This window comes from Elgaria multicarinata, chromosome 1 (genome assembly GCF_023053635.1).
Source record: "Elgaria multicarinata webbii isolate HBS135686 ecotype San Diego chromosome 1, rElgMul1.1.pri, whole genome shotgun sequence".
Lineage (NCBI taxonomy): Eukaryota > Metazoa > Chordata > Lepidosauria > Squamata > Anguidae > Elgaria > Elgaria multicarinata.
Genome location: NC_086171.1, coordinates 143,490,221 through 143,511,270, shown reverse-complemented (window position 1 = coordinate 143,511,270; position 21,050 = coordinate 143,490,221). Strand labels below are relative to the sequence as shown.

General features: G+C 42.2%; 1 protein-coding gene across 4 annotated transcripts in view; it reads left to right on the top strand.

Annotated features, from left to right (window-relative positions):
• FGGY (FGGY carbohydrate kinase domain containing) overlaps window positions 1–21,050 on the top strand; it is a 220,106-nt gene that overhangs the window by 63,056 nt on the left and 136,000 nt on the right. For all 4 annotated transcript variants that reach the window (XM_063138270.1, XM_063138262.1, XM_063138287.1 and 1 more), the window contains exon 5: window positions 5,555–5,643. In XM_063138270.1, the coding sequence (XP_062994340.1) occupies window positions 5,555–5,643 (89 nt within the window). The remainder of the gene's footprint in view (window positions 1–5,554; window positions 5,644–21,050) is intronic.

Here is a 21,050-nt window from a genome sequence, read left to right as displayed (position 1 = left end):
GGCAGCCTCACATAGGATGCATTATAGTTATCCAAACAGGATGTAGCTAAGGCAAGTGTCATCATGGCCAGAGCCAACTCGTAGTAACTGCTGAAACCTAAGCATCCTAGTTCAAGCCTAAACACAGTTGTACTCCCAAACTATGAACCTGAGTCTTCAAGCGGAATGTAACCCCATCTGATACGGCCTGACCCCCTGTTCCCTGTCCTGCCTTTCGACTGAACAGGAGAATTTCCATTGTCTGCATTAAGCTTCAGTTTATTCCCCCTCACCCAGTCCATTACTGACATTAGACACTGCCTTAGAACCTTGGATTTAGATGTAAAGGAATTAGGTGTCATCAGTAGGGGTGTGCATGGACCCCCCGCTCCGCCCCGCAGGCCGATCCAAAATTTTGGATCGGCCCGCTCCTCTTCGCCGCGGGGCTCCGCCCATACTCCGCTCCTCTTCGCCGCGGGGCTCCGGATCCAAATCGGAGCTCCTCAGTGGAGCGGAGTGGCGCCAGGTAAGGCCGGGAGAAGAGGGCAGGGGGGTTACCGGGCCCTGCCGCTGTCACCGCCAGTGCAGCGACGGCGGCAGAGCCCAGTAAGGGACCAAGGGGGAGGGGGGCCTTACCTGCCTCCGTCCGCAGTCCGTCGGCTTCTTCAATTGAGCCCGTGGTTCAACCAGGAAGTCTGGGCCGCAATTGAAGAAGCCGACGGACCGCGGACGGAGGCAGGTAAGGGAGAGGAGGGCGGGGGGGGTTACCGGGCCCTGCTACCGTCACCGCCCGTGCGGTGACGGCAGCGGCAGAGCCCAGTAAGGGACCAAGGGGGAGGGGGGCCTTACCTGCCTCCGTCCGCGGTCCGTCGGCTTCTTCAATTGAGCCCGCGGTTCAACCAGGAAGTCTGGGCCGTGCGGCCTAGACTTCCTGGTTGAACCGCGGGCTCAATTGAAGAAGCCGACGGACCGCGGACGGAGGCAGGTAAGGGAGAGGAGGGGGGTTTACCGGGCCCTGCCACTGTCGCCGCATGGGCGACAGCGACAGCGGTAGGGCCTGGTAAACCCCACTTACCTTTCCGGCGGAGCTCCGGATCGAGGTGAAGGATCCGCCTTCACCTCGATCCTCTTCGCCACGCTCCGCTGGCCCCCCCAATCCTCTTCACCTCCGCCTTAAGGGCAGGCAAAGCCCCCCGCTCCGCTTCTAATTCGCCGGTCCGATTAGAAGCAGAGCACATCCCTAGTCATCAGCATACTGGTGGCACAGAACTCTAAAACTCCAGATGACCTTCTCCAGCAATTTTATGTATATGTTTAATAGCATGGGGGATAAGAGAGAACCCTGAAGGAAACAATAGGCCAGCGGCCATGGTGTCGAACAGGAATCTCCCCTCGCCCCAGCACCACCTTCTGGAATTGCCCTCTAAAAAGGACCGAGCCCACCATGTAACACTGTCTCCCAGAGCCATCTGAGACATACACCTCAGAAGAATGCCATGGCCAGTGATATTGGAAGCCACTGAGAGGTCGAGCAGAATCAGCAGGGGCACCTTTCCCCTGCAAAGTAGAAAGCAAGAAAGGATCAGACAAAATTTGCCACTTATATGCTTGCTTGTGATATTCCCCACTTGTCCAAGGTAGCTAGGAAAGTGACCAGTGTCATGTCTTAAGAGAACTTAAGGGACTTCAGAACCATTGAAATAAATAGGGCCTTTTTCCAGATAAAAAAACCCCTTAGAGTTGGAATGCTAGAAAACAGAATTAGCAAGTAGACTGGGAAAAACCAGACTAGGAAAAGCCACTGCCAGTATCAAGAGTTTAGGAACAATAGGATTTTAGAATTTCTGTAAACTATTTATCTGGAAATAGGCTATGGGAGCGGTATAAGTGCAATAAATAAATAAATAAATTTCCCTCCCAGTTTTTATTCTATTTCTTGGAGGTTTATAAGAAAGAAGATGAGCATCTTGCAGGCATGGCTTAAGTGCAATCCATCTTGCCTAATTGGAGGAAGCTGGATCTGTTAAGAGACATAGGAAATTGACAGAAGTCAGAAGTCAGAAATTGACAAAATACTAATTGGCTATTAGATTCAGAAAGAGCTTTAATTAATGAATTAATATAACCCAAGATCTTAAAACTATTTGTTGCCTGCAAATGTTGGGCACATATCGTGGGATCATTGCCTTTACGTAAATTAAACCATGATGTAAACAATGTAAGATGACAAAATATAAATAAAAAAGTAGTAATTGAACATTTGAGAATTTTTTTTTTCAATATAGAAAAACTGCACCATTTTCATCTGCTCTGGTGGTAGCCCTCAGATATGCCTAACATCTGGTTAATGGCTTTGCTCATCCATGCCTCCATGTCATGGCTTGAGGAAAAGCAGAAAATGTTTTTGGGTCAAGGTTCAAGGGCACACTGGAAATTCTTAAATAGCCACTGTACCATATTTTCTTCTTGTACTGTACCTGACATTTTTCCTCTTGTTCCCCAGGAGCCAATGGGAGAAGGGAAACAGTAGCAGACCTGAATATAGTTGCTAAGGCCTAGGAACCTCTGGTCTTCTAAACATTTCCATGTGACCCCCTTGAAACTTCACTAAGGCCATAGCTAGATGGGGTGAAATCCCGGGGTGATCCCCGGGATTGTCCCTGTGTGTCCACATGATCCCTCCCTTGCCCTAGGATCTCACCCTACACTTTAGGCCCTAGACCTCAGAATGTGTGGCCAGGTGCTGCGGTTTGTCCCAGCTCCTCGCAGTTCCTTGCAAGGAGAAGGGACCTGTGCATGGGGCGCAGAGCTCCTCAGGAGCACTGCGCCTATTGGGGGTGGGGGGAGCAGGGAAAATATTTTTTTTCCAAAAAACCCTACCTTTTGTGCACGAGCGCTCGTGTACTGCTGCCTCTTTAAAAATTAAAAAATGGCAGGTGCGACACCTCTCCCTCTGAGGTCATCGCGTGCCACATGTGAACAGGGGGGTGGGTCTCGTGATAAAAACATCGCAATATCTTCACCCCTCCTGTGCGCAATAACAGGTAGGTCTAGCTAAGGCCTAAGTCTCTTTGGTCACAGTCTTGTGGTTTTGTGTGTGTTTTATCACTTGATTTTAATCTCTGTTCCATAGCAGGGTGGCAAAAAGAACTTGGCCACAGAAGATGCTGTGAGAAGTCCAAATCAGGTAGATGTGCAGCTAAGTGCTTTTCTGAAGAAGAGGAGAAGTTATTATGGGTGAGGAGTCTCCTGATTCCTATGACTTCCTGGAGAAAAAAAAGTGCAGGCTTTTTGTTTAACCTCTCTCCCCGCAGTGGACAGCTCTTCTTTTTTCATCACCATTGCTTTTAGATTTCTGTGTATGACATTTAGTGGCAACCAGTGCCTGAGTCACAGCTATCAGTTTTTCTAAGAGAACTGTGCATGTACATTCATGTATGTATATGTAAGTGCATTGTGTGTGTGAGAGTGTTTGTGTGTGTTTAGAGTATAGGGGTATGGTGTGTGTATCACTAAAGCAGAGATGGGCCATTTATACCCCTCCAGATGATATTGGATTGCAATTGCCATATCTGAAGCCAGCGTAGCTAATGGTGAAGGATGATGGGAGTTGCAGTCCAGGAACAAGTTACCCAGCCCTTCTCCAAACAGTGTGCACATTTGTATATGGCGTGTCTCTGTGTGTTGCTCTCATGCAAATAAATATGGTGCCACAGATAGCTGTGCCATGGTAGTCATTCTTGAAAAAATGGTGGCTTTAACCAGTGCTGAACCACAGAGCGGCTGGTCAGTGGAATAAACTAGCTCACACAATGGTTTTAGTGGGAACTGTTCTAGTGTATTTCAGTATTGCAATGTATGTCCCTGACAATGTATTGGGAGCAGGTTTGTATGCATGTGGTTTTCCTTGTGACCCACTCTCCAACATTACACTTATCCTAAGGCCTCCAGATGAGCAAAAATGCCTTACTTCTAAGGTAGAGCCTGGAACGGTTCCTGGTGGCCAGTCTTCAGAGTACCAGTTCTGACCTAAAAATTTTAAAATATTTAAATCTAGCTATGCTTTTTTGGGAAAGATCTAAGACTGATGTGCAGTGCCAGCTTCTTCCAAGAAGCCAGGTCAAAGTGTGGCTGTGGCTATCTGTACAGCGGAGTAGTATAGTATGGTGCTCTGCAGTGGTAGCATTTCCAGCTGTTTAACTACTTTAGTGTGGATCACTGCCTTAGCAACAGCTGTTCTGATGAAGTTTTGTTTTTGAATTATAATATAGTGGGTGGAATATGACAAAGCAAGAGAGGGGTGGCAGAAAGAAGCCCAGAAATGGCCAGGAAAAACAACTAAAATGGCTTTGCCTGGGGCTATGGAGGGTGAGTTACATGATATGAATTGCTGCATTGAAGCCTTTTTTAGGGCCTTCCCACAGCATTTCGGTACACTTGTTAACTGCGTGGGGTAGCACAAATAGAACTGTAAATTATAATTAGGACTGAATACATGGAGATTATTGTCCTAGTGTGGACGCATATAGCAGACCCTGATGTATTTGTGTGCACTAATCCATGATGACAAATCACTTTCACGATGAGAATGAATTACTCAGATACTCTTAAAGGGACACATTTTAGGGTCATTTTTATTGTGGCTTTTGAAGACGTACAGTAATGAAATCAATACCCTGTGCCTACTTGTTTTTCTCTTTACTGAATAGTTGGGTTTGTTTAGGGTTACATGATTAATATTCATCAAAACCACAAGAGGAGCTTACTGTTGTCAAGAATTACCCTTCAGTCCCGTCCTGCTTGCTATCAGTTAAGCACAGCCTTGACTAATTTGGCTTCTCTAGTCTCCTTGGGCCTGGCCTTGATAAAAGGAAATCAAATAAACTGTTAAAAGGATATTCAACAGCTCTTGCCTAGCATTTGTTGACTCTGTCTCTTCTCAACCCAAACTCCATGTTCCTAAAGCTGCCTGATAATATTTCTTCCTAGACTCTGAGTCCAGAGTTCCCTGACTACTGCTTCCACTCCTGAAAGAATTGCAGTTGGATAGCAATGGAAATGTATATTGCTGAAGCTATTACACTGGTAGTGCCATGCTGCTTCACAAAGTAAAGCAGAATTATTACCGTGTATTTCTTAAACTAAAACCTACATGATTAAAAATAAGAAAAATATATAGGGTGGTTACACAAAAGGAATGGGAATGATACACATATGCATCCAGGAATGAGAACTCTTAGGAAAACAGTAATATTTCTATACAGGCTTTGTAGTTATCCTGTGGTGGTTGCAAATATAACTCGTAAAAACATCCTTGGGAAAACTATTGTTTTTCTTGTTAGCACCACATGTTGTGTGGGGGGGAGAAGCCATGAACAAGGGCCAAATAATCCTCCATATGTTCTGCTAATATATGAACGGCTCAGGCACATGTTGAGTAGTTTATAGTTGGGAAGGGGGGAATTCTGATGTTTGTCTTAGATAATTGCATATGATTTTAATTTGTTTTAAAATTTACAATGGGCTAAAACTGTGTTTTTTATATCTTTGTCCTTCAAAAAAATAATAATGCCAGAATTTGCAAGAGTCTTGCTGGGAAAAGGCTGGGCACTTCTTTGATCTTCCGGATTTCTTATCTTGGAAAGCAACAGGTGCCACTGTGAGGTATGTAATATATTACTGCATACTTTGTTTTTCACCATCTCTTTTCTTGTGCGAGTTTTTTGCCTTAATTCATTCTGACTGCACGTAATGTATGTACATCTGTATATGATTTAGGCTACTTGGGAACATCTTGAACCTATCTTCTGTTGCCATGGTGCATTCCTGAACAAAATGGTTCTTGTAAGTGCTTTTAATTCTTAGTATGTTGCCATAACTATTGGCTCCTTGGTGTCACATTCTGTTTCTAGAACCTGAACAAAGTCAATGCCAATTTCGTTCTTGGAAAAGATGGCTAGGGCTTTATAACTTCAAGAGAAACAAAAGCATTTTCCCTTTCTAATTTAGGTAAAAATGCTAAGGTCCTAGAGAGGACTCTAGGATCCAAAGCTCTACTTTTGGCATTGCCAAAGGCCTTGAGAATGCCCAGTTGAATTTTAGCTTTTGAATAAGTGGACAACCTGCTTTTGAAACTTCTCTGTCTCAAAAGAGTTTTACCATGAGGTGTGAACGGTTGCTATTGGAAATGCAAACCAAGACGTCCCCTGTACAGAAATAGTTGTATGGTTCTTTGTATTCAAGGCAGTATCTTGTAAAACTGGTGTCAGCACCTGGCAGTGCAGCTGATGCTCACCAACCTCTGTTTTGGTTGTTTTTAATTTTAAGGGTTTCTCCTTAAAGATATTTTAGGAATTGATACTCTGAAGTGGCAAAATTGCTTTAGCTGCTGTTACCTTTGTTTCCCCAGAATGCCTCTGAAACCCATGGTAGGGCTCAGAGGCATTCTGGGGAAATGGAGATGGTGGCAGCTACTTTTATTCAGCGTAGGGGTGGGGCACTAGGGCGGTGTTTGTCCAGGACCCCCCTCAAACTTGGTGGCAGCCCTAATCCCAGTGTATAAGAATGTCTTGGACATGGTTAACAACTTACTGCCATTTCAAATGTTTGTCTTTTTTGAGAGAATGTTGGATCTAAGCAGAAAAGAATACTTTCCCTTCCAGGTAGTATAATATGGCACAGCATGACCAAGATACTGCTGTACCATAAAATCTCTACTCTACTGACCTTCCCTTCAGGTAGAACTTATTAGCATAATTGGCTTGCTTTGCCTTTGAAATTGGTGGATACTATGCATACTATGGCAACCCTGCCAGGGAGTGAGATTAGGCTAATCAGTGATTTCTAAAATAGTGTTCTGAGAGATGATTCAAGGTGTAAAAGACTAGCTGCTTATGGTTCCTGGTTGTATTTGTGAAGGCTATGGTCCAGATGCTATTTAGCCCTACACTGGAGGGCTTCATGCATTGGAAGAAAGTTTTTTGTTTACTAACACATGGAAAATAACAACAACAACAACAGATTTAAGGCCTGACTTTAGAGAGATCATGAATTCCTGTCTTTGCTGGTACATTTTACTTTTGGGTAGACACACTAATGTCCAGTCACAGTTGCACTAAGACCCTGGGTTTCCGAATGTTTTTTTCTTAAATGGGGTAGCAATTACTTCCCATTAAGGAAGACCCCCCCTCCCCGACTTTAAAATTAACCATGAAGTTCTTCAGACAGTGGGAGTGCCGGTCATTGCTGTGACTTCATTCATTGGCTAATAACACCAGAAGGCAGAACAGTCTTTAAAAAACACACCACACACACAAATGGATAGAATAGAGATTGCACTTTTTGCCTCATTTCTTGGATTCTACATGGACTAAAGACTTGCTTTTTTAAAAATAAATGAAACTGAGAATCTGGAGATTATGTCTCATCTGTGGGACTACTCCCCCGCTCCCGTCAGCTCCCTCTGCAGACACCCGTACAGTGTGTAGGGTTGACTCTCTTGCTTTGCTAAACATATTGCAAGCTTCTTTGTACTCTCTTGGTCTTTAGACTGGCATTTCTGCCACTAGCAGAATTGAGCATACATATTTGAAACTATATTTTCCTGTGTTGATTTGTGGAAGTAGATTTCCACTTCCAGCAAGTAGAACCCCCCCCCTTTCTTTTTTATATTGCATATTCCACAAATATGGAAAATAAAGCTGTGTGACTAATATTTCAGTACTGACTATATTGTTAGGGAAGGTCATTCATAAACACTGTCTATTATTACCTCGCCATTATTAAAACTGAGTCATAAATTAAATATTATTAAATCTGGGAGGTAATCTAAAGGGTAATTTGAGCTGATCATATTGAAAAATCTGACTTTAATCTTAGTGGAGTAAAAGATCTAATAGTAGCAGTAGGTTTTAGGTTTCACATCCCCCCAGAGACCATTTTTTCCACTGTCAAAACTGGCAGTGTCTCTGTGTGCAAAAGAAAGTCCGCCTTTGAAATCTCCCCCCACCCTCTTTGAACAACTTCTACCCTCCCTGTCTGGAACATCCAGACCTGGACACTCACTGTATGCACAGTAATCCAATCCCATCCTGTCTCCAGCAGGGTGCTTGCTAACAGCTTTGAGAGGAGAAGCCACAAGCAAGTGAAGTTTGAGTTCTTAAACCTCTGATCATCTGTATTTTGAAGGATGCTGTTTATGTAGCACATGTGAGTGTACTGCGGGGAAGAAGGCAGGGAAGAAGAATAAAGCAGAAGTTGTAAATAGAGAGGCATGATGAATACATCCAGGGGAAACTGACCTGTTGAAACACCACGCTTATACACTGCTTTGTAGGGCAGGTGGGGCTGAGCAGCTGCATCTCCCCCCCCCCCCCCGGGGCTTTGCAAGGGACAAGCAGCATCAGTCTGGCGATGCTGCTGACTGACTGACTAATCTTTTAAATCTGTTGGGAAACGAGCAATCGGATTAAATTGCAAGAACTTACACACTGTTTACACAGCTCTCCCACTTGTAATACCCCAGGGGATTTTTAGGGTTGTTTTTGCTGTGGTGGAGGAGGTAGATTAAAAACTAGGTGTGTTTGCAGGCGAAAGCCTCTTGAAAAATGTCCTTAAAACTGTCCTCAAAGATGTTGCAAAAATAATTGAGACCTTCTTTCAGATGTGGCTTATTGCCCTAAACATAGTAATCCAGCAGTTTGTTTTATGCTTCTCCCATCTGTTGACTGTATCTAACTTTTGGGACTCCTTGCTTTGTAAGTACTAAGTGAATTTTTAAGAGAAGAATGGTGTAATCAATAATCGGGTTTAGTGTCTTTCTGATGCAGACCTTGCTAGACTAAATATGGCTCTTAAGGGATTTTCACTGGTAAATGTAAGCATATTGCCATAGACCTGTGGTCCCACTTACGCCATTACTATATTGCAGTTTTTAGAACTTGATCAAGCAATTACATTTCTATGTGATCTTGTTTGTCAACAGAAGGATGGTGTCATTCAAACCTGCATGTTTTGCCAATGGGTGTTTCTGTAGGATTTGAATATGGAAGACTACAGTCCTTTTTATACAATGCTTTCTAGAAGTCAGCTTGAAACTTACAGTAGTGAATTCCTTCCAATGGACATGATCCAGTTCTTACATGGAAGGACTAAGAAGCATAAGTATGGATCTTTCTTCATACCAGCTCCTATACAGCCTAGTCCAAGTGGAACAAAGCACCCCAAGGGTAGGATGTCCTGTATTTAGTTACTGGGCCTGAAGCTGGTTAAGAGGAGGAATGAGCCAGCCCTACTAGCATACTCTGGACCTAGCCGTTACTGGACTCCAGGGGCTTGAATATTTCAGCCCTGTCTATTCATGTCCCAGTAAATATGCGAGATGGGTGCATGCACAGACATGAGCAATACCCCTTCCCTATACTTGATAGTTTCATATCCTAGCTTGGAGGGAGGCTTTAAATCACAGTTTTCTGATTTGGATGGCATAGTAAACTGTAGCTTAAGAAACCAGGATACATTTGCCGAAGTTGGGCATGTAAGGGCAGGGGCAAGAAAGAAAAGGTTTAAAGTTGAAGTATAGATTTAGTTGAGCCTTGGATGCTCCTTTATACTGAGTCAGAAAACTAGTTCATAGTACTCAGTATTGTCTGAACTGACTAGTAGGGCTTCTCTCTAGGGTTTCAGGCAAGAGTCTTTCTCAGCCCTATCTGGAGATTCCAGGGACTAAACTTGGAACCATTTGCAAGCAAAGTATGTGCTCTGGCACTGAGTTACAGCCCTTCTACTCAACGAGTTTAAAGTGGGTCAGACCCCTATAATGCTTTAGCTTTGCATTTCAGCCCTTCTAACTTGCATTTTAGCTCTGTCAAATGTGACCTTAACTGGCATTTACCTGTAGTTTTAAATAGCCAAATGCTATAGCAGTATATAGCTGCAGCAGTAGGGGCCGGTGGCTCCAATGTCAGTGGGGTTAGGAATCATCTCTTTTCTGCTTCTGCTACTTTGAACCATGTATCAATTAATTTGCAGCTCTCAAAGATGCAAGTTGCAGAAATTGATCTTGCGACCCATTTCTATATATTAGGAATAACTGATAAAACCTATTTGTATTTTAATACTTTTTTAGACCTTGGTGAACCAAAATTTGGAACCAGGAGGAAAGCAGGGAGCTATTTTCCTTGAATGTGTTAGTAATCCTCTTCAAAGTTCAGCATTTGTATTTAGCAAGTGCATGAGTCACCATCCTTTTCCACCCACCAACTGTAAACTTCAATAAATTTTACTTTATATGGTGCTATGGTTAAAGCTATTAGTACTAATAATACCCCATTTAAATGGATAACTGATTCAGCTAGCAATGAATATATTAGAAATGAAGAACCTTCATTATGCTTCTGACATCAGACCGAGAAACTTTAATAGAAGCTGTGGTCCAACATCTCAAATTTGGGGGACACCCAGATCCATGCTTGTACTACAGGCCCATCTTTAGTTACAGATTATTTTAATTATTGAAATTATATCTGGAGGCCACACTAGATTTTAGAGGTTTGAAATGAGTTGTAATAAAATCACTCTCTCACACACATACCATGATCTGCAAAAGCTTTGAAAACTATTTGTTCACTTAATGTATTTATAAAACTAATTAGTTGCTTTTCAGTAAAAAAATACTCTAAGGGGATGAATGATAAATGCAACATTAAAGTAGAATAATAGACAAAAATGACATCACATGTGCAAGTGAGAGGAATAATTTGAATTAAATTAAAGAGAATTGAGATTTAAAAGTAGAACTCTGGAGTAAAAAGTTCAACCAGCATCCTTGAAGCCAAGCAATGAGATGACTTGGTAGGCTTCCCTGGTAAGGACTTGCATAATAGTGCTACCACAAGTGAAAGTGCAATACTAGATCATACCTCTTGAAGACAAAAAGTGCAAAACCTTCTTGGTGGCTCTCTGCCATATTTTTAAGTTTACTGTCTGCAGAAACTAGGGCAAACAAACAAAAGCTGTAATTGTTTAAACCTCCCCCCTACCCAAAGTTCTTTAGTTCGTTTGTTTGGGTACTAACTACAAAAATGAACTCCCACCAATTAGCTTTAAAGCACGTTTCTCTTCCAGATTTCAGTTTGATGTAATTTTCTCTAGATAAAAAATTAGTGGGACATAGCTTTATTTTGAGGTGCATTAGCAAGCACTAGAAGCACAACTTCGCAATGCTGCAAAACTGACTGAAGGAAGGGGTGCCAAAGGAACTCCTTGTCCAGGGCACTATTTATCCTAGGGCTTGCCTGTATTCTGGGACCAGGTTGTTTCTCCCACCAGCACCTTGAACTGAGCATAGAAAGACCAACACCCAGTGCAAATGATCCCGTTTACTATTCTCTTGCAGCCAACCCATATCAAGAGTTAGGCAGTGGATTTTTTGCAGTAGCTGAAGCTTCTAGACAATAAGAAATCTCTGAGGATATCAGGGTGTAGACAAGAATAGTGAAATTTCAACTGCAAAGAAAGGCCACATCAACACTTGCATCATGGGGGAATCTGTTTCTATTTGTTCACTGGGCTATAACAGCATCCAGACCAGTCCCTGGTTGAGGGACTGACCTACTCTTGGATTTGATGAAAATGAAAAAATATAATGGTCCCCTGCATATTGAGCATGTCATACTCCAAAGTGAGATATGTCTGTCCCAGTGACTGCATACTAGGGATAAGATTATGCCCTGCTGTGCTCATCGGGCAGGATTCCAGTTAGAAGAGCAGTAACCATCCCATTGGAACCTCTACAAAGCAGTGCTTCAGATTCCTAGACCCAGTTTAGAAAAAAAATGGATAATTCTCTATATCAAGCTGCTGAGAAGTACAAAGAACCAGCAGGATCACTTTCTCCCTGTCAATCAGGGCCATCAGAATAGTTTCTATTGACACCTGGACTGATACAGATGTATTATTATTATTTATTACATTTATATCCTGCTTTTTTCCCTCCAAGGAACCCAAGGCAGCGTACATAATCCCCCTCCTCTCCATGTTATCCTCACAACAACAACCCTGTGAGGTAGGTTGGGCTGAGCGTCTGTGACTGGCCCTAAGTCACCCAGTGGGTTTTCATGGCCGAGCAGGGACTAGAACCCGGATCTCCCGATTCTCAGTCCAACACCTTAGCCACTATACCACACTGGCTCTCACATACAGATGTAGAGAATCTGTATGCTTCAAGAGTGCCTGTCTGAAGTTTGCCATTACAAACTCAAACACTTTCCCCGAAGTGGTGGTGATGTGAAGTGTATAACAGAGGAAATTTTATTTGTGACTGTTTGCAAGGTTTTAAATTTCAGTTTCTGAATATCACATATGAAAATTATTTCAGTTGCATTTATGCAAATAAGTTAAATGCAAATTTTTGGCCCATTGACCCTTGCCAAAGAAAACACGTTGGCAGCCAGGAGATTCTAACCGTTGCACAATTTAAAGCAGCAGAATCCTGAGATACTTTCCAAATTAACTTCTGGTTTTTGTTGTTTGAGGGATGGGTGGGGCGGCTTTCCTTTCCTTTGCAATGCTTAACTAGTTGTACAATTGGGTGCAACTGCATTCCACTTTTCTAAACCAATTTCAAACATCTGAGCTGGCTACTGCAAATTAAGTTTCAATTTGGGTGCTGCTTTAAGGTTTAATTTATACAAACTTAAATAGTGTGTGTGTTTGTGTGTGTGTTTAAAACAGGCAGTTTTGTTGTTAACTCATTGTGATGTTGTTGTTGTTTTATCATGGCATGCTCCTTTGCCTTTAGGAAAGAAAAAATGAGCTAGTTTGGTAATGAAAAAGTGAGGGGATGGGGGAGGGAGAGAGGCAGAAGTTGTAGTGGGTGTATGGCTGGCTGCCTGCCATAGCGACGTTGAACTCTGAGCCAACCATGAAGTCATGCTGAACTTAAGGAGTCAGACTAATCCAAAGCAGTGTGTCTTAATTTGACAAAGTAAAGGCTTCTTGATAAGCAGGCCTACTGCAATGCTGTTAAATGATGTGGGGAGAGGGGGGACAGTGTTAGTACGTTTTAGATGGAGAATGAGAAATGTAGTGATATGACGGGAGAATCTTCTTTTTCCTTCAGTTACTAACTCCCCCAAGCTTGAGAACAGCTTTGGCACTCTGTCCTTCCCTGCAATTCTTGGGCTATGCAATGGCTTGATATGAAATTTGAGAAATGCATGTACTCTTCCATTTCAGGAACATGATCTCAGGGATTGAATGTGTGCGTTGTTGGCTGTAAGGCTCTGATCTTGCCCAGTGTGGCTTGGCTTCTTTTTTAAATAGTAGGTAAGAAGGGCCAAAGTACTTTTTACTAGGATTCAGTCATTCCCCATTCCTCTTTTTAATGGAACTGATTTCTTAATCTTTCTTATATCTCCTCTTGACAATGTGCATTGTCAAGAAAAAAGGCTACTACACCCCAGAAAGGGATTCTGTCTGTCTCTTCCACTTCCTTAACTTTTTATTTTTATTTTATTTATTTATTTTCATTTATATCCCACCTTTTTTTCCTCCAAGAAACCCAAGGCAATGTACATAATCCCCCTCCTCTCCATGTTATCCTCACAACAACAACCCTGTGAGGTAGGTTAGGCTGAGAGTCTGTGACTGACCCAAAGTCACCCAGTGGGATTCCATGGCCAAGTGGGGACTAGAACTTGGCTATCCCAACTCCCAGTCCAACACCTTAGCCACTACACCATACTTTTTAAACCCTTTCTTCTCCCACACACTGTTGGGTTCTAGGGTTTGGCTGTGTTATCTGTATAAAGCTAGTTAGGTGCAATCAGGGTAATTTAAATGACTGGGGTGTGTTATTAAGACCTTCTGTGGCTCCTTTGTACATTTTTAAGGTGTTGCCAATACATTCATATTCTCCGTGAGCCCCTGCCAAAGGAAGTGAGGCAGGTGGCTACTAGGAGAAGGGCTTTCTCCGCTGTGGCACCCCAGCTGTGGAATGAGCTCCCCAGAGAGGTCCGCCTGGCACCTACACTGTGCTCTTTTCATCGCCAGCCGAAGACCTTTTTATTCTCTCAGTATTTTAACACTTAATTTTAACTTAAATTTAAATTCTACTGTTCTAACGCTGTATTTTAATCTTATATCAATTTTGCTGTGTGGTTTTATCCTGGTTGTGCTTTTTATACTGTATGGTGTATTTGTGTTTTTAACCTGTTGGTTGTTTTATTATGGTTTTAATTTTTGTGAACCACCCAGAGAGCTTCAGCTATTGGGCGGTATAAAAATGTAATAAATAAATAAATAAAAAAGGGTCTTGGAGCACAATAGTGAGACAAAATATAAAACCCTTGACACAAAAATACTTATGCCCCTTTGCTCATACTGTTTTCTGCTATTTAGGGGAAGGAAGGTGGTAGAATAGCAAGGGAGACCAAGCTTCTATTGCTATGGGGAAAAAGTAGACAAGTACTTGTACTATCCTTCAATACAAGGGAGACTGGCAGAAGGGCGGCTAAGTTCTAATCTTCCTGGGCCCCTTTATATCAAGTTCTGCCATTGGCAACATCTGTCTTCTCTCATAGGGAAAGATGAGACTTGCAGATGCCTTGAGATCTCATTTTGCCAGGGAATTGGCAAGATTCCTCTTCCCAGTAATTTTCATTCCGTCTTGTTTTAGAACTTTGTGCATCTAGTTAACAGTGAATGCTCAGGACATGTTTTGAAAGGAAAACCAGAGCAGAATTGAGAAGCAGAATATCTGATCTGCTTTCAAGTGAGAGCAGCCCCCCAGTCAAGATTCCTACACATCACAGAAGACTTAGTTGGGATCTTAGTTTATGCCCTCGTAATCATCCCACATTATGCAAAGAATTTGTGTGGGTCTTGCTAGCTGCTTCTGATCTTCCCAAATGTTTAAATGTTCATTGCCCTGCCATGTGATCAGAATTGCATGAAGGGGAGAGCCACCCTACCTTTCTCTTGCATTCCTGTCACTCAGCTCCATTATTCTCCACCTTTGAGAGAACCAATGTCTGCAGTGAAGAGTCTAAAAATGTAAAATAAATATTCTATTTATGTGGGCTTCTCTCATGATTTAGAAACCTGTAGAATCAGGGCTCTAAACTGTGCAGGGAGACTACATGAGCTGAGTGGATGCTGCACTGCAGAAGTTACCTCTTCAACATGTGGAAGATGCCGTGGCCAAATGGGAACATGATGGAGGGAGTGGGAACAACAAGTGTGGGCCCTCTCTCCCCTCTCACATGATAATAATCATTTGGGGGAGTGAACACATAAGCAGGGAAAGTGATAGACTTTGCAGCAATCTTCTCTAATCTAACACCAAGAGGTTTTTCTGATTATGACTCCCATCAGGTCCAGTCAACAGGGCTAATGGTTAAGGATGGTAGGAATTGTAGTCCAACACTTCTGGAGGGTTCCAGGTTGGGGAAGGCAGCCCTTACAGCAACTTCCTCCCATCTCCCTCAGTTTAACAATTCAATATATCTGCCCAATTGTAATAATACTTTAAAGTTGTACATTAGCAATGTAGTACATGCAGAAGGAAAAATGATTTGATGACTATAACATTTAGCTTGGTTAGAGCTTGAGGGCTCATTCCTCAGTTGTTGGAGTTAATATTCATCAGAGTGTTTGAGGAACGCTGACAAATATATGTAGATTCTCTGTCCCTTTCTCTTACTTAGATTTTTTGAAATATATTACAATGACAGCAGTAGCCACAAATATTCTGTAGTACTTAAGCTATTCATTGGCCACTATTAGTGCTACCTTCCTCTTCTGGATATTCAAAATAATTTCTCTCTGTTGTTCTGCTGGAGTTTAGCTTGCATTATCATTTTAAAGTAGAATTAGGTTACGTGTGTGTGTGTGTGTGTGTGTGTGTGTGAATACTGTTTGTTTATGCATTCACTTGATCCACAAAGCAGCCTTTTAACTGGGGAAGGATGAGTATCCTAACAGTTCATACTTCAAAGGGAGTCCATTCTTTATCCACAGCAGTGATATCAATTTTGCCCCATAACCTTTTAAAATAATGTACTGTGTTTGACCTGTCAAACAGGCCTATAAAATCATCATTTGCCAAGGGCTTAGTGCTTTCAATAATATATTTTAAAAACACTGACATTTTTCATGTGTGTTTTTTTCATTGTTGAGTTGTGGTAGACCATCTGCCACCTTAAGACTAAGTAAGGCATACTTATTGATTTCTTATAAGCGTTTGAATATGGCTTCTGCTTTCATTAGGATACTGTGCCCTTTTAACTGTCGGTTGTAAATTGATGTATCCAGATATCTAATGCTGGTCTTGCTAAATATATAATACATAGAGGAGTGGATGGATTCCTTTCTGTCTGTTACTAATATGCTTTTCCATTAAGCTGCACCTCGTACGAAAGGTTATAACTCATATTTCAACTAACAAAATTTATATGCATTCACAAAATCAAAGACATTCCACAAGTGTTGCTTTTTATTACATGTGGCATGCAATTACATTTTAATTGGAAGCCCCTTAGGCTCTGGCTTAAGAGCAGTATGGAGCAGTAAAGGTAATGAAGAAAAGTGAGAAGATTAAAAGTTGCCTTCATTAGTGTCACAACATGGAGCCTTCTGTTGCATGAAGATGTTGAAGTTCATCATTTCAGCATCATTGTAGCTTACATTTTAAAACTAAGAATAACGAACACAGCAAGAAACAAGCGGACAATCTCAGATCTATGACAGAGAAGGTGCACATGTATATTTTGGCTGGAGCTACCTGGAAACTTCTCTCAAGCCTCTTGTGCACTGGAATCCTGTGCATGTTTATTCAAAAGTAATTCCCAGTGAATTTAGTAAGTAAGTCCATTCTGTGTGCTAAAAATAAAGAAAAAGAAGAAGTAAGGATAACTCTTCTTATGTTTATGTCGCATGTACTTCTCCACTTCCGAGGATCTTGAGCTACGTTTGTATTTGGAAATGCTCTTAATAATGCATACCAAAATTAAGAGAAGCAGAAGGCTTTTGATCCAGTGGAGCATTTCTGCGGACTGAGTGAGAAAAGAGGTGTTTTTTTGTTGATTCCCTCCTCCCACTGCAGAACCCAGCACCCCCACCCCCAAAATCTGCTCTGGAGGTTTGGGGGCCCTTTGGAACAGTTTGGGAAGTAGCACTGGAAGCTGCAAAGGGAGGGAGAATCAGGAAAGACCATGTCCCTGCCCCCCCCCCCCACATTTCTGTTGATGACTGGACTGTTCTGAGTGAAACTCCGCTCAGGCAATCCTCTCACAGTGGGAGAGGGCCTAGATCTGAGGCAGAATGTCCATGTAGAGCAGTGCTATGTAGAGCTGTTGCTGCTGCATTTAACCCAATGGTCCAGGGACAATTGCTCTTTAAATGCTCTGAAAGGACAAGACAGCATGCAGCTATCTGTTCCTCTGCTGGTCCCTTCAGCCAGCTTGCTGAAGGGCAAAACTAGAATCCCTCTTGCTACAGCATATGGAAAAAAAAACGTGGGTGAGGGGATTAGGCATATAAAAAATAATAATTAGAAGTGGGAAAGCTCTCTAAACACTCTGAAGGAGACACGTAATCTGAACCAGGTAAATCATCATTGCTGCATTCATGTTTTGCCTTGGATCATTTAGTTAGTTTCAGAGAAAACTAAGTTAAAAGGCAAGTTAAAATTCTTGCCAGGGAATAAGAGCAGTTCACATCTGATGAACATTGATTGCAAAGCCACAACAAAACTCTGAAACATTTGCTATTACATGTGTCCCTTACACACACAAAAAGTGGCTGATTCCGATAACAATAGTTCTGTCTTTATTTATTTATTTATTTATTTATTTTGCTTTTATAAACTGTCTGATCTGGGTACATTGCGTTCATATATTAGGTCAATTATAGATTTTGGTCAGAATAAAAGATTTGGCGGTGGTCCCTCTTCCAAGGTGTGACTAAATGGAGATCTTTCCCCCACCTCAAAACAAGCAAGTCTTCAAAAGTTTTATTGAATCCCTTTGATTTCTTTACAGCTTGCTGACAGATGATTATTTTTTTAGTTAGTTCACGTGCCTCCACCATTTTATTTTGAGAGTTAGCCAAGGACCCCTGCCCAAAGTCTCTCTCTAGATGGAGCCAAACGTCAGATCCCCGATAGTCATGCCTCATAATTTAAACTTTGTAGTTCTGAATGAATAAGGGCATAATTATTGGATCAGACTAGTCCCGACTAGTTGAGATTCCTGTCTGACAGTGTCCAGTTCCAGATGCTTTACACAGCGTGTCTAGCAGCACTGGGTAATAAGAGAACTTCAGACATTTCAGCTTCTAGCATGGTCAAAATGGCATTACAAAATGTGGAGCTGGTCAGTGCAATCCTAGACATGTCTACTGAAAAGTACAACTCATTGGGTTTAATGGAGTTTACTCCTAGGTAAGTAGGTATAGGTTTGCAGCTTTACAGTTACACAGCTATGCATTGTAGCTAAGAGCTCCATCTCACCTACACTTTTGCCCTTGTATTATCCCCCTTCGTTTCCATAGCGCGTGAAGCCCTGATCACTTACCCCTGTGCGCTTTTAGGGTTCATGCATCTTTACACCTCTCTTCCCCTGCACACCTGCAAATTGCTATTGCATCCACCCGCGGATCTCCTTTGTTCCTCCCCTTACACTTTATTGTTTGTTGTTGGTTGGACAATTCCCCCCTGCACTGACTGTGATGGACATGGGGCTACTAGGTGCACTGAACACTGCCTGGGATTGGGTTGATAGGAAGAAAGAAAGGAAAGTGTGTGTGTGTGTGTGTGAGAAGAGTGGGAGAGAGAGAGAGAGAGAATTCCACTTCAGTAAAGTGCCATTTGGATGGAAAGAGACATGGGGCTCTTGCTTCCCTGCTGCTTGACTCAAGGTTGCCTCTGTGCCTCCCCTTGATTCAAAACAGAGCCCCCCCCCCCCCAACCTGGAATAAGAAAAGAAGCTGCTGCTGCAGCCCTCCTGGGATTGATATCCTCAACTAACTGCGGAGACAGCTGGTGTCCAAGCCTTGTGGAAAGGACACCAGGCAAACCCAGTTCCCCTCACCCCCTTCCTCTCCCCACCTTGCATGGTGCACCTTTCATACACGCTCCATAAACATGCGCGCACACACATGTGCCCTCAATGGCTCTCTAGAACTGGAATATGTGTTTACTCAGAAGTAAGACTTTCTCTGTTCAATGGGGTGGTGTACTTTCGCATTACCAGAAGAACTGGACTTTCCGCACGCCAAAATACGTCACTAAGAGGGGGGGAAGAACTGCAATCACAGCAGGACATGGTCAATGTCATCTGAGTCCTTTGCATGCAATTCACCTTGACAGCAGATTATAAGGCTGGTGTGATGGAGCTTTTTGTGCTCCATAATCCAGGTGAAACACTACAGAATCTGCCCCCATTCTTCCATATATCCATTCTCATGAAATTTGACCCTGTGATCAAACAGTTTATGAAGACTTGAAGCGTGAATAACTTGCCCTTTTTGCTTAGGGTTATTCTCCACCCCTCTATAGTGCTTTTCCATAGAGAAAGCAAAATTCTGCAGAGTATGCCAAGTTATTTGCTCTCCAGATTGCAATTGCGCACGCTTGCTTTGGCTCAGAATGATCAGGGCAGGAGGGAACTCTTAAGTAAAAATAATCACTGCGAAGTAACTTACGAATACTGTATCTACAATGTTGCAAGCAATTACTCCTGGCAAAACTGTATGGAATCCTCTTCAGTCTCTCTAAGACGTCAGTTATTAAAGCAAAGAAAATCCTCCTGTTAATATGATAAAAAGCAGGTAGGGCAATTTAATTTCATTAAATACATCTGGATCTCCTCCCCACACTCACCTTGGAAAAATATTGCTGAAGGAAACTGCTGTGGGCCAACCTTTTGAATATGCTAACTGCCTGAAAGAACTTTAATATGTTAGAGCCCCACGCCATCCATCTTGCTGCTTCTCAGAGCTGTACCTGAATTTTTTTTAGACAGATCAAATGCATTTTTTTAAAAAAAACTCTGAAATGCAAGTCTGATGTTTTATTTTCATAAAGTCTGAATGCTGCAACTTTTCTTTTTTTTTAAAGCCTGTTTATCCTCATTCCAGACGTGAACCTTGGAAAGGTGGCAGAAAAAACAAACAGAACTGCTATGTGTTTTTGGGTAGTCTGCATTCCTTTAAACATTCTGAGATCAGACTTGTGCCTTGATCTTTTCCTTTTTTTTCTTTTTAGTTATTTGTCCTAGGATTTAACCACTATGACTCCTGTTTAGACCTGGGTTAGCCTACCATTCATTTTTTCAGGGAGCTGTTCAGAATTTAATGATCCCAGAGCTATGAATATATGATGTGTTCTGAGGGCTTTTATTTCTTCATTAGATATTATTTGTCTCCCTAACATTTTTATTATTTGTGTTTAGTTCTGTAGTTACAAATCTTCCCACTAGGTTTACAAATTCAGTGTTGTATTCTGATAAGTTTCCCAGCTGCCTTATTTTTTTTTGTTTTTAAAAGATGCACTTTATAGCAGCGTTGCCTATGCTTGCCCGTACATGTGCAGCCTTAATGTATTAGCGGTAGCATGTTGCCCTAGGTGGAAACACTGCAGGTGTGTTAACTGTGCATGTGTGTCAGCTGGTATATGCAGTAAATGCATTTAAATTAGATTGTAACAACCTGGCATGCTTATACAGGTAACTGCTTTTCGTGTTGATTTTTATATTAGATTTTAATCATTATATCATGTACTAACATTACAAGAGATGTGTTTAAGTATATCATGTGTTTGCACTGCTATTGGATAGTGGTGGATCCTAAGTGGACAGCATATGAAAATAGTTACATCCTGCAGGTATTTTATTCCATTGCTAAACTGGTCTAAGGTTAGTTCACAGAGGCCCCAGGCTTGTAGCAGTTGCATGCCCCAGTTGCCTGGTTTGTTGTCATGAAAGCAGTAAGGGGAACCTCCCTTCTTTCAGCTGCCAAAGCAGCAGCAAAGTAAGGAGGCAGGTGAAAAAGGTGTATGGGTTGAAATAGAT